The sequence below is a fragment of the Chenopodium album genome, chromosome 13, assembly GCF_948465745.1.
Source record: "Chenopodium album chromosome 13, dcCheAlbu1.1, whole genome shotgun sequence".
In the NCBI taxonomy this organism is placed as follows: Eukaryota; Viridiplantae; Streptophyta; class Magnoliopsida; order Caryophyllales; family Amaranthaceae; genus Chenopodium; species Chenopodium album.
The window spans coordinates 53,001,132-53,015,474 of NC_137846.1; the positions used below are offsets into that span (position 1 = coordinate 53,001,132).

The 14,343-nt window shown below is 33.7% G+C and overlaps 1 protein-coding gene across 1 annotated transcript; it reads right to left on the bottom strand.

Annotated features, from left to right (window-relative positions):
• Window positions 1-1,755: 1,755 nt before the first annotated feature.
• On the bottom strand, window positions 1,756-2,493 carry LOC145575756 (uncharacterized). Its single transcript, XM_081633565.1, has one exon. It carries the CDS (start codon window positions 2,491-2,493, stop codon window positions 1,756-1,758), a length of 738 nt encoding a protein of 245 aa, XP_081489691.1.
• Between the last annotated feature and the right edge of the window lie 11,850 nt (window positions 2,494-14,343).

Below are 14,343 nucleotides of genomic sequence, written 5' to 3' on the forward strand. Positions count from 1 at the left end.
GAGGATGAAAATAGGATTTTGGAAGGATTTTTGGTTCAGAAAAATAAGGGGGATTTCAGAAGAATTACCAAACTTGGTGGTCCCACTAACTTGAGGTTCCAATTGAAGCAATTGGAACTTGTTTGTCGTATCTAACGAGCTAGACTTGGCACCTTTATCCTGCTGGACCCACTTTTGCAATCTCTTTTGTCCAGCAGGTAACGACATGGAGTTTCTTTTGGTAGCAACAACTTGCCAGGTGTCACTCTGGGAGGTAATTTGAGTGTCAGTGGAGGTGGAGCTTGCGGGGCGGGCTTGATTGGTGGAGGGAGTTGAAGAGGTGGAGTTTTCTGGTGGTTTGGAAAGGTTGACCAACTTCTGACTTTTTGTTGCTGCTTGTTTTTGTTGTATTTGGATGTAGCAAATTTCCTGCTTGATTGCTCCTAGCCAAATATGGTTTTTCTTTGGCAGATCCTCATTGATTAAGACCAAAATTCTCGCTGTTCGAAGGTAATTAATACCTCTTGAATTATCCCTTTTGACAAAGGTTCCAATCACATTTCCTATTTTTGATAACATCGTTATGTTATTCATCTCAGCAGGGAGTTCAGGTAAGTCAATCCACACTGCCGACCTGTTTTGAGGAGCCATAGACGGTTTAAACCCTGGCTTCCATCTCTCTATGAAGATAAAGGTTCCATTTATGAACCAAGGGCCTGAATTCAGAATGCGGTGAGCCTCTTCTTGATGCTTGAATTTGTAGATAAAGAACCCCTTACCAACAGGGAAGGTGGAGATGGGGGACTTTGGTTTCCAGATTTTGGTAAGGTTGTCTACATAAAAGTCTGAAGAAAACGACTTACCACAGGGTTTAGAGATGATAGAAGATATCCAGTTCGAGCAGAGAGATTCATACTCCTGAACATCAATTGGAACGAAAAGATCCTTATCTGTATTAAAGGAGGCAGGGGGGGAAGTAGCTGCTTGCTGAGAAGCCAAGGGATGGTTTTGTTTGTTCTGAAGGATATCAAGGAAGGATTTGGGAGGTGGAGGTGGAATAATGGAGGTAGAAGCAGGGGAGTTTGTGGGAGGAGCAGGCGTTTGAGGGGTGGAAACAGAGGAGTTTGGGAGTGGAGCAGGCGTTTTCGGAGGTTGAGTAGGGGGCTGTTGTTTAGAAGGGGATGGGGACTCTCTCTCACTAGGGGTTTCTCTCATCTTTTTGATTTTAAAGGAGAGTGCCTGATTGCAGGAGACCATGCTATATTATGCATTCATGCATTCCTAACTATAATATATTCTGAAGAGCTCTTGCAGACACGTCGAATATTAACAGCTAATTAGCTATTAATTCCAAGTCGATTCAACACGTATCCTTACATGGAGTCATTCTGATAAACAACTTTCATTTAATTATAATCTCTTTTGATGGAAAATAATTCTATTAATTATTTTATACATATCTTTTTCTTAGGAGAAACTTTTTTTTTTGCCTTAGGATTTCATATTAGAATCAGAAAGTTACTTGCAGTATCTAAATCTAATGAATAATAATTTACTTCAGTAAATCATGAATTTCGTACTGTTAGATTATTTTTGTCCTTCGAATTTTAAGGTTTCAAGAATCTAGCACTCTGTAACATTGTTATGATTGAAAGAACGATTGAAAGTTTAAACTTGAACACAAATAAAATTAGAGAGAATAGTATGTATAGTATATTCAATTGTATATAATATGTTCACGTATCAAAAAAATTTGTACAAGGATAAATTTCTATTCTAGTTACTAAGGACATTGAGAAGAGTTGATCTTGTCTTCATCAAATGCCTAAACAATGATTCCAAAACTTCGTCAATTTCTTGAATTTCTGACTCTAAATCTACTAGTTGTGACATATCAACATTCACTTTCTTCACAAGAAGAGCATCAACAGCATCAAAAGATGTTGCTGCTTTCTTCTCAGATCTTTGGCTAAAGAAAGACCAGCTACTCTTTTGTGATCCACCGATGTAAGACAACAAGGAGTTAAAGACTTCAGCAGTCAACGCTTGCACATCCTTGAGCATGCTCTCAATGGCAACGGGCTCAACTGCATTCATATCTTTCAAGCACTTCTTGATTGTCTTCTTGGATGCTCTTCTTGTTTTAAGATATGCAGCGACTTCATTGGTAATATCAAGTTCACCACTAAACCTTCTTCGAAGAACTGATTGAATGTCTTGGATACTTTCTTTTGTCATTGCCAAGACATCCCGAGATGTGGAGCAAATGTCAAGGAGTCTTAGAGATCCATCTAATACTTGTTGAGATTGAGATACGGTTTTCTGATTTTGGGGCAGTTGAAGAAACTCTTCAACACATTTGTATAAATTATTTAGACCACTAAGTTTGGTGGTCAAGGATGAAGTAGAAGCAGCTTGAGAAGACCTCAATCTGTTTAATTGTTGATCCAACTGCTCAGAAACAGGGTGAGAGTTTGAGGGGAAACTGAAAGATCGAGTGTGGATAGAAGCCATTTTAAATATTTTTTTTTTAGTTTTGTTATGATGCTTAAGAGTTGAAAGATGGAAGTTTTGATTTGTTGAATATCTCATTTGTTTGGCACTATTTATACCAAAGTAAGAGAAGACAAAAGGAATAAAAAATTAAATAAGACTCTAAGTCTCTAATTAGAGAGAACATGGACTTCCTTGGGCTTATTTAACATTGTCCCTTGACAGCAAACTAGCCAACTCTCAAATCGATCGTTAAGATTATACACAAGTAGTTGATGTAAAATAAAGAAATGAATTACAGGATGTACGTTTTGTTATACTACAAGCATGACAAAAACTGCAAAATGGTTTGCTATTTTAATCAAGCTTCTTAGAGTTGTTTCCTTCATGTAAGTCTTTAAACTCTCAATCAATGTGTTTTTTTCATCACCAAGTTTTCGTGTTACTCATGTGGTGATCAACTATGCGACAATTCGTAATATCATGAATCTATAAGTATGCTTATACACGAGTGGGAACGACGAGTACTTATTTCTTATTCATTGCAATGCAAACTCCATTTCTCCATATATAACCCGTCCTTGGTCCATCTTTTATGCTTTAATTTTTTGCTGCAACATTTATTCATCATATGGGAATAATTGTAATGAAAATACATAATTATATTTGGAATTGGGTTAAAAAAAAAAAAACTAGACCACCCTTGACGGATGGCTATTCATTAATCAATTGAGATAATCATGGCTTTGAAATATAATGGCTACCCAACTATTGTAGTTGGGTGATCATTATCATTGATAACTCTGATTATTAAGTTGTTACTTTTTAACTATATCGTCGATATGGGACTTTTTTTTGCATATTCAATTTTTGCATAAGAATGAGATTACCTTAATCAAATAATAATAAGCTAGTGTTGTTGACAATAAAACTTGTACAGTTGTGCACTTGTGCTTCCTATATGAATCCGTAAAGAACACTATAGCTCGTTTCATCATCAAATTAACCCACATTGTGGTATTGTAGGCGTCGTTCGAAGCGCGCCTACGTAAAAGCATGTTGTGAATATGTTTGGCACTCGTAAGAAGTGGAATTGACATAATACGATTAGGGACAAGGAAAGTAGGGAGCCGCCAACAAGTTTTTAAGGAACTTGTAAACCGTTCACGGATCATTTAAGGCAACCACGAATAAAGGGACAACGATAGGCAACAACGATTGACCCGTGAAGGTTACACCCCATTCATAATCCATGAGATTACTAACTCCATATGGTTCGGAACCACGAAAGGAGGATCAGGGATGATGGTACGAAGTGAGTCATGGAGTCACATTCGCCCGTATTGGCATCTACTCGATTCTTATAGTGAAAAGTGAATCATGTGATCTCAAAGGCATGTATACAAAGATTCAATTTGCTCCAAACTATTATTAAGCTAAATTGGTTGAATATTGATGCAACATATAATTCTAAAATATTAGTGATCACTTTAATTAATAACAAGATTAAACAGCAACCTAAACCGGTTGTCCAAATTATCTTATTAGTCGTGATTTTCAATTACATATTCCCTTTAAACATGCAATATGGTGATCATAAAAAATATAATAGAATAAACATTAATATTGGAAGCAATTTAACAATAATAGCGTTAGTCAAATCAAATATAAATAAACCTAATCATGATACTAGCAATATTAAAATAAAATAAAAGTAATTAAATAAATTAATTACTCACATTCCGCGCGTTCCTTTAAATTTCTACATCATGAATAAATTGTTAGTAACTTCAATAAAAAATATAAATCAAATAAAAATTAAATTAAGTAAAAAGTAGAGTTGATTTGGTCCAAACCCTCAGTTATTATACCTTTCACGCCTTGGTTTAAGGACGGAACCTCGGGTCAAGTATGAACTCCTTGGAGTACTTACGAGAAGAATGGTGTAATTAAGAATATAGATTTAAGGCTTAGAATATGAGAGAGAGAGAAGAGAATGATTTCTGGTGTAGAAGAGAGAAAGAGAGAAGGATTTGATGCCCCGAACTGTAGAAAGGAGGGGGGTATTTATAGGGAAAATGAGTAGAGGGAACGCACAGAAGCCTAAAAAGATAAAAACCCTAAAAAATAATGCCGCGACACGGCAAATCATGCCGTGACACGGGGTACTTTGGTGTGACGCGGGACAGAAATAGACCAACTGAAAATAAAACGTGCTAGGTTTTACGTGGAGAAAACACGAGAAAATCCCGTGACACGGCGCATGTATCGTGATACGGTAGTGTCCACCGTGGCACGGTACAGTACACCGTGTCACGGTAAAAAAGCACGTGAAAAAATGCAGAAATGACACGGTACTATATGCCGTGCCACGTCAGATATTGCCGCGTCGCGGCAATTTTGCTGTTGCGCGGCAACTCCAGTTTTTTTTATGCGTTTTTAAAATTATCATAACTTTTGATCCGTAACTCAGAATAAGGCATATAATATATCATTGGAAAGCTTATCAAGTCTACTTCCAATATAATTAGAATCAGATCAAAATCATTTTTAGATTTTAAGATATGGTCGATTTAGTAGAAGGGTGTCGGTTTTGGGCCGAGTTTAGTGTTTTGCTCATATCTTGTTCGTTTTAAATTGGAATTGGGCTTATGATATATGGTTGGAAAGATTATTAAAAGGCCTATCCAACCAATTAATAATTGGATCAAAATTATAGGGCCACAAAATTAGTTTCTCTCGGTTTTTTGATGTGGACACGAAAAGTGGAAAACAAGTTATGGTGTAGGGAAATGAGCTAAGAAATGGATTGGTTTATGAAATGTATTGAATGTAAACATGGATTTAAGCACTCCAAAGATTAAATACTCAACCCGACCAATAATTTCGGTGAAAGGTTGTTCATCATCGGGTTTGATTTCGGGGAGACATTTTTAGGTGTCTACAGGTATAGAAAAACTTTTACATTTCCACCTAAGATAATTTTTTTACTTTTTTTAATTCTAGGTACACCCGAATGTATATATCTAGAAAATTTCAAAAATCCAGTAACAAATAATCTCTTCCCAAAATAAGACTCAAAGAGATCAATCTATCTTACACATCTACTAGAAAAAATTATTATGATATGAAACATAGTTCATATATATATATATATATATATATATATATATATATATATATATATATATATATATATATATATATATATATATTTGTTAAGTATTCCTTCTTTTAATCCTTTTCAAGAACAAGAAGAAAATCGCAAGGCAGAAAACCACCCAAATACCGTATCATATGAGACCCAAAACACATCAATTGGATTATTGGATACAATGCCATATGTAAAAACATATTATGATATGAAGATTAGCCCTAAATTTTATGAATTGTCATGACATCATATTGAAGTAGTTTCACTTGTCTTAAAATAAGACTTCACAATTTTTTTGCGCCTTGTTGTGGTCTTTGTTTTAACAAAGTTTGTATTATAGTCTTCACTTTTCTAGACTTTGGAATATAAGTGACCTTAGAATGGGAATTGAAGATGTTGGCCTTTTTGTAATTGCATATGTTTTGAAAATTTTTATATGAGTTAGAGGTTTGTAGAGTTAAATTTCGGCAGTTGAATTTGAAGAACTCTTAAGAAGATTTTGGAAAATTAAAAAAATCTTAAACATCTAGTAGAAAAATAGATTAGACTCGTGCGATGCACGGATTAAAAAAATTATTGCAATGAAAATTTATCCGTATATACTTGTAAATTAGATCATAAAAACATATCATTCATCAATATTACAAAGTAACAAAATATAAAAATAAAAGCCAACCTTATCTAATTTAGAGGTGATCATTGGGCGGGCTAGATCGAGTCGAAGCCAAAAAAATAAGTCGACTTCTCGGGCCAAGCCAAGCTTCAGGCTGAAATTTTGTACCCAAACCCGCCCAAAATGGTTGGGCCATGCGGGCTTTTCGGGCCATTTTCAGACCGGGCCTAAAAACTCAACTAAATATGCTTAAAAACGCATTCCTAAACCCGCCCAAAAAAAATCGGGCTAGAAAATTCTGCCCAAAACCCATCCAAAATCAGGTCGGGCTAACTTTGATCACCTGTAATCTAATCTAATCAAACCATATGCATACGAAATTATATATCTAAGGTTCGAAATACAAATTAAAAATACTTGTAATTTAAATAAATTGAAGCACCTTGGAAAAACAAAACAATGATGACATTTAACGACAACATTATTATTGGTGCAGCGGGATGCGGTCCAAAAGGCCCTCAAAACTCTAGTCTTACTTCTTTTAATTATTTTATGTAGTGTGTTGCATATGCTTGTCAAAAAATAAAAAAAAATTGTGTAACAAACATCCATATTATTAGTATATGACTTCTTCATAGCTAGGTAGCTTACACAATTCTTAGAAAAAAAAAACACACATACACACATAAAATAACATTAAAGCCTTTTAAAAATTTTTTAAAAAAAATTAGTACCTAAAAAGTTTTAGCTCAATGTCAATTTATTTATTTCAATTAAAAAAAATTATTTATTTAGTCATAAGATTGAATGAAGTTGTTAAACATAACAATAACAATTCGTAAATAAAAAAAAAAAAAAAACTGCAAGGTATATATGACATCATAAAGCATGAGGCGGGAAAGTTTTTTATGAGAAAGCAACATGAATACAGTTTGAGAATAGGATGATGTCATCAACTTTCTGTTTTAGTAATAGTTAATAGATTTAATATATATTTAACCAAAAAAAAAAAAAAAAAAAAAAAAAAAAAAACAAAAAACTAGTCCACCCTTTACGAATGGCTATACATTAAATTTTGCAATTCCAGCATGACAAGGATAAATCAATTCTTTTTGAAATTGCTACCCACCTATTGTAGGTGGGTAATCATTGTTGTTAAATATCTATATTTAAAGCTATAAATTAGAAAGAATAAATACAATATGGGACATTACATTATTCACTCTTTTTGGGTGGTTTTAGTGTAGTATGGCCTCAAACTATAAAAATAGATCCAACACCATGGCTAACTTCAACTGCCGTTAACCATTACCAAAACCACTTGTCGTATAAATTAATACTGTCTGTATATAAGCTCAAAGAGAGTGATGTAAATCGTTTATAATTTAACCCATTGTTTGAAAAATTAAAATTCATTTTGTTGATATTAACGAATTATAACCTTCCACCAAATTACGTACATACTCCGCAAAGCTGGACATTGCAATTTAATTACTCAGTAATAATTGATACGGTTTCATAAACTACTAACTAGGTCATATAGTTCAAATTAGTTTTTAGTACTAATTAAATAAATCATATGATCAAAATTATAGTGCTTAAGATATTGATTAGCTAGCAACCTCTTTATTACATAAACGATGCTCGGATCATTAAAAGTAGATATAACTTACAACGCCATATCCTGCTCCCTTTAAGTCCATCATGATCTGAAGCAACAGCTATGCACGAGTAGAAATTACACTATGTATTGACCGATGAGTATATACTACCTCCGTTACATATTATTTGCAATGATTAGACATTTTTCCTCTCTACTTTATGTCAAATCGTTGCAAATAATATGTAACGGAGGTAGTATATTAAATAGATTTAGTGAAATTTGAGTAGAAGAATAGGAATCTGAACCCCTCTCATCCGTTAAAAAATTTAAGAACTTGTGTGTATGAACCAAGAATGAAGGAGAGTGCCTGACTGCAGGAGACCATGCTATATTATTATGCATTCATGAAAGCCATTACTATAATTATTCTTAAGCTCCTGCAGACACATCGAATATTAACAGCTAATTAGCTATTAAGTCACAAGTCAATTCAGCGCTTATGTATCATTCAATCAAAATTTATTTTAGTAAAAAAAAATTATTTATTAATCCATTTTTATTAACATTTCTTCTTCAGATATATACGTGTTTATTACCCTACGATTTTGAATTAGAAATCAAGAATTCATTAGAGTATCTTATAATTAAGGATAGTAACTTCGAGACATCATTTATCTCATCATTAAAAGAGACTGCACATCCTTGAGCATGCTCTCAGTGGCTACCCAACTAGGTGATTAATACTATTGACAACTCTTATTATAAAATTGTTACTTTTTAATTACACCGTCGATATGGGACATATTTTGCATATTCAATTTTTGCATAAGAATGAAATTACCGTAATCAATAATAATAAGCTAGTGTTGTCGTTGTACAATAATACTTGTACAGTTGTGCACTTGTGCTTCCTATATGAATCCGTAGAAGAACACTTAAGCTCGTTTTATCATCAAATTAACCCACCTTGTGATATAATAGACAAAAGACATACACATAACTTATTAATATAACATCTTTCTTTTTTTCAAAAAAAACAAAAATAAAAATAAAATTATACTTAATGTTATTCAATAACAAAACATGTAAAATTTAGGGACATTTTAAAAATGTTTAGATTGTTGTCGTCTTTGTTTTAACAAAGTTTGTATATTCTTGATTTTTCAAGACTCAAGTTAAGATATGAGATGGAATATAAGTGACATCGGCAACGGAACTTAAGATGTTGGCCTATTTGTTGTTGTATATGTTTTGAAAAATTTTATACGGGTTAGAGGGTCGTAAAGTTAAATTTTGGTAGTTGAGTTTGAAGAAATCTTAAAGACGATTTTGGAATTTTTAAAAAATCTTAAATATCTAGTAGAAAATTTAATATCTTAACAAAAAAACTGGTCCATCCTTTACGAATGCATGTACATTAATTTTTCCAATTCCAACATGATAGGGCAAAATTCTCAATTTTTGAAATTGCTACCCACCTATTGTAAATGGGTGATCATTTGTTATTACATATTTATATATAAAGCTGTAAATCACAAAAAATAAATACGATATGGGACACTACATATATTCTCTCTTTTTGGGAGGTTTTAGTGTAGTTGTATGTCCTCAAAGGGCTCAAACTATAAAAATTGATCTGATGTCATGGCTACCTTCAACGGCGCGTTAACCATCACCAAAACCACTTGTAATAGCAAGAAGTTACGAAGTCCAGTGGATTTTCACTTTCAATTCACTACTACAACATACATAGTAAATATTAATACAGTATATAGGCTCAAAGAGAGTGATGTAAATCGTCCCAGATTTAAAGTTCATCTTCATGATAAACAAAAAACGTTTATCTAGTGGCAATTCCGTTAATAAGACAATATAAAATCTCAATCAGCATAGCATTTCTGCAAATAATCAATATTAATGGGGTCCACATTTGACAAAAATTTTAATTTATTTACAAAAATGTCAATAGATAAACGTATTTTTGTTTATCCTTAATAAGAACTTGTATTTTCTCCAAATTTCGCCCTATTAAATTAAGAGGGTGACTATGAAAACACCCTCTAGGTCATTCTCTTAGGAATGTAAGATGAGCTTCAAAGGGCTGTAAATATGTTTTCATCCTGTTGATATATATTAACGAATTATAACCTTCCACCACAGTTACATACTCAGCAAAATTGGACATTGCATTTCAATTACTCCATAATAATTGATACGATTTCATAAACTACTAAGTAGGTCATACAGTTGGAATTAGCATTAGTACTAAATAAATTTATCATATGATCAAAATTATAGTGCTTAAGATATTGTTTAGCAACCTCTTTATTACACGTACGATGCTTGGATTATTAAAATTAGATTGTATATATTGATCTAACATACAACGGAATATCCTGCTCCCTGTAAGTTCATCATGATCCGAAGCAACAGCTATGCACGGGTGGAAATTTACACCATGTATCGATCGATTAGCATATATCTTAATAAATTGAGTTGAATTCGAGTAGAAGAATAGGAATCTCAACCCCTCTCTTCCGTTAAAAAATGAAAGAACTCGTGTGCATGAACCAAGAATAAAGGAGAGTGCTTGACTGCAGGAGACCATGCTATATTATGCATTCATGAAAGCCCTTACTATAATATATTCTTAAGCTCCTGCAGACATATCGAATATTAACAGCTAATTAGCTATAAATTCACAAGTCAATTCAGCGCGTATGTATCATTCAATAACAACTTATTTTAGTGGAAACAAATTATTTCTTAATGAATTTATAAGCATTTCTGGTTCAGAGATTCATTATTTTGATAAATCATTAGAGTAGATGATAATTAAGGATATTAACTTAGATAAATCATGTATCTCATTGTCAAACTGTCAATTTTTTTTTTACCCTGTTTTTGTCAAGTTTCAAGAGACTTTTGGGATGATTGAAAGAATTATGGAAAGCATAAATATGAAGAACGCAGATATAATTAGAGAGAATTTTATGTGTAGTATATTCATTTGTATGTTTATTCACAGTATCAAAAAAATTTGTACAGAGATAAATTTCTATTCTAGTTGCTAAGGACATTGAGAAGAGTTGATCTTGTCTTCACCAAATGCCTAAACAATGACTCCAAAACTTCTTCGATTTCTTGAATTTCTGACTCTAAATTTACTAGTTGTGACATATCAACATTCACTTTCTTCACAAGAAGAGCATCAACAGCATCAAAGGATGTTGCTGCTTTCTTCTCAGATCTTTGGCTAAAGAAAGACCAGCTACTCTTCTGTGATCCACCGATGTAAGACAACAAGGAGTTCAAGACTTCAGCAGTCAACGCTTGCACATCCTTGAGCATGCTCTCAATGGCAACGGGCTCAACTGCATTCATATCTTTCAAGCACTTCTTGATTGTCTTCTTGGATGCTCTTCTGGTTTTTAGATATTCAGCGACTTCACTGGTAATGTCAAGTTCACCGTTGCACCTTCTTCGAAGAACTGATTGAATGTTTTGGATCTGTTCTTTTGACACTGCCAAGACATCTCGAGATGTTGAGCAAATGTCAAGGAGTCTTAGAGATCCATCTAATACTTGTTGAGTTTGAGATACGGTTTTCTGATTTTGGGGTAGTTGAAGAAACTCTTCAACACATTTGTATAAATCATTTAGACCACTAAGTTTGGTGGTCAAGGATGAAGTAGAAGCAGCTTGAGAAGACCTCAACCTGTTTAATTGTTGATCCAATTGCTCTGAAACGGGGTGAGAGTTTGAGGGGAAACTGAAAGATCGAGTGTGGATAGAAGCCATTTTGATATTGTTTTTAAGTTTGTTAAGAGGCTTAGAGTTATAAGATAGAAGTTTTGAGTTGTTGATTATCTCATTCTTCAGCCTCTATTTATACCAAAGTAAGAGAAGACAAAAACAATCAGAAAAATAAATGAGACTCCAGAGAGAACGTGGTCTTTCTTGGGCTTATTGAGATTGTCTCTTCGTAGCAAACTATCCAACTCATGAATCGATCAATGATGAAACTTTCTGTTAATATTATATACATGTACATAATATCAAATAAAGAAATAAATTGCAGGATGTTTTGTTATGCAACAACCAGTACAAAAACTACAAGATGATGTTTTATTTTAATCAAGCTCATATCAGTTGTTTCCTCTGTCTTGTAATTCTTAATTAAACAATAAGTTCCAGTACAAATCATGTGGTGATAAAGTACAGTACCTTGCGACAAAATGTAGGTACCATGATCCTATAAATGCGCTATACACGAGTGGGAACGGTGAGTACTTATCTCTCCTTCGATGCAATGCAAACTCCAGATTCCAGAACCGTACCCTTTGTACTGTGTTCCCTGCTCATTTGCTGCAATGCAAACTCCATCAGTCATCCGTGTTCCACGCTCAGTCGCTGCAATGCAAAGTCCATCACCTGTCCGTGTTACACGGTTGCAATGCAAACTCCATAACTGGACCGTGTTCCAGGCTCATTCATTGCAAACTCCATAACCAATCCTGCAAGGATGCAATACAAACTCACATAATTAGAAGTCTATGTACAAAGCTCCAATTGAGATGAGGCTGAAAGAGAATACACCTACCCAAAAATCATAGCATATCAAGAGCAATATCTCACTTAGGCATTTCATCAAACACCTTGTGGGTGCAACAAAATATATCAAAGAATGAAACTACCATGAACTTTAGCCACCTAAAGGTATCAAAAGGCGAACATAAGTAAGAAATTCAGGATTATGGATAAAAACAAATTGAGATGTCGATGAAGAAAGTGGTGGAATAGCGAGCGATAATGCGATGAAATTTGGGGTGCGCATATATGTAAGAAAGTTGGATATATGGATGTGAAATTGTGAATCATGTGATGCAATTGTTGAGAGAGCCAGACCCACATACCACAGTTTGGACCTTAAATGGCTTGAGTAATGAGTGCCCTGAGTCAAATTGAATTGGTCCCTGTGAGGGGGAGTGTGAAAATGCACTTTGACCCCATGAAACATTACATGGGACTAGAGTGATAACAGACCTTACATCATGAGACGGATTCACAAATCAAGAGCTGGCAAAAAGTCGTGTCGTGTCAAGTCGTGTTTGGTCTCGTGTCAATTTCGTATTATTCATAAAATTTATCAAAAACTATGTAAAATGTAAGATAATTGCATAATTTGATCACTTTATTTAAACGGGTCGTGTTCGGGTTGATTTCGTGTCGTGTCATGTCGACTTCGTGTTTTTTCTCAGTAACTTCGTGTTCATGTCGTGTCGGTTTCGATCGTGTTATCATGTCGTGTCAGAGATTGCCAAGCTCTACCTGTGGGACTTGAAACCTTGACTTGCTGCACTAGTATAACAATAACTAACCAACTAAGCTATCTTTTATCAATTGCTTTACAAATACCACAATTTAGTATTTAATACTGAAAAATCTGGGCATGGGGCGGGCCAGGGCTTGGATAGGCTCGCCCTCGGATCCGTCTATGCTTACATGTGAGGTGGAGTAACCTTCCTAAACAATACATATAGTTGTCCCACATGGAGAAAAGAAGATAAAGCTAAAATGTTATAAGACCAAGGTGTTACTTTTGTGATTGTCAAATGATTTTGAAATGAAACCTCCTTTGGCCTCATAAGTGGACTTTTTATATGTTGCGGGTTAGCTTTTGAGCCTTTGACATGAATAAAATTAAATTAAATAAAAAAAGCTAAGTGGGTATCTATACATAAGATTGTAGCAAGAGTTTTTAACGCCATAACTTTGTTAATTCTGATCTTAAGAGAAGTGAGAACCACTTTATAATGATGTCTTGATAAGTCGTAAGAATTAGGGCTAATCTTCAACTTATTAGAATAGAGTACGTTTTTTTTGGGTCTCATTACTCTCATATAATAGTATCCTTAAATCTAAGCATTTTATTGAGTAGCCTTCACCAATTGTTCGACTTGTAGGCACAGTTCAACAGTTCAAATTCATCAACCAAAAACCCCAATATATGAATTCAATGCCATCATTTGAATCCATGCCCAAAATCCTAACATTTCAAATCGCTTTTACCCAATTCTTATCCATCTTCGATTCTGAAACTAACAACAATACCACAAATAAAATAAAATTAATTGAAAAAAGCTAAGTGGGTATCTATACATAAAAAAAGTATAACGCTCTATGTAAATATAACCTCCTCAAACTAGTGGTGAATAAAGTTTGACGTGAAAACATACATAATTTGGCAAGCCAAGCTTAACACTGGAGTTACTTCTTAAAGACATACATTGTAATTTCTCTAATATCCTATATTTTTAGACTTTAAATTTCTTTCTTTCAAAAAAAAAAAAAAAAAAAAAAAGAATAAGAGAAATTAAAATATACTCATTTGGACAACATTCTACTTAAGTATACTCAGCTCATCCCTTTATTCATCATATCATACTATGCAATTGATATCACCATTCTCAACATAAAATATTTATGTATGTGACATTC

Bases quoted from the DNA above. Each gene is read 5' to 3' on its own strand.
- LOC145575756 (XM_081633565.1), bottom strand. From the start codon at position 2,493: ATGGCTTCTATCCACACTCGATCTTTCAGTTTCCCCTCAAACTCTCAC.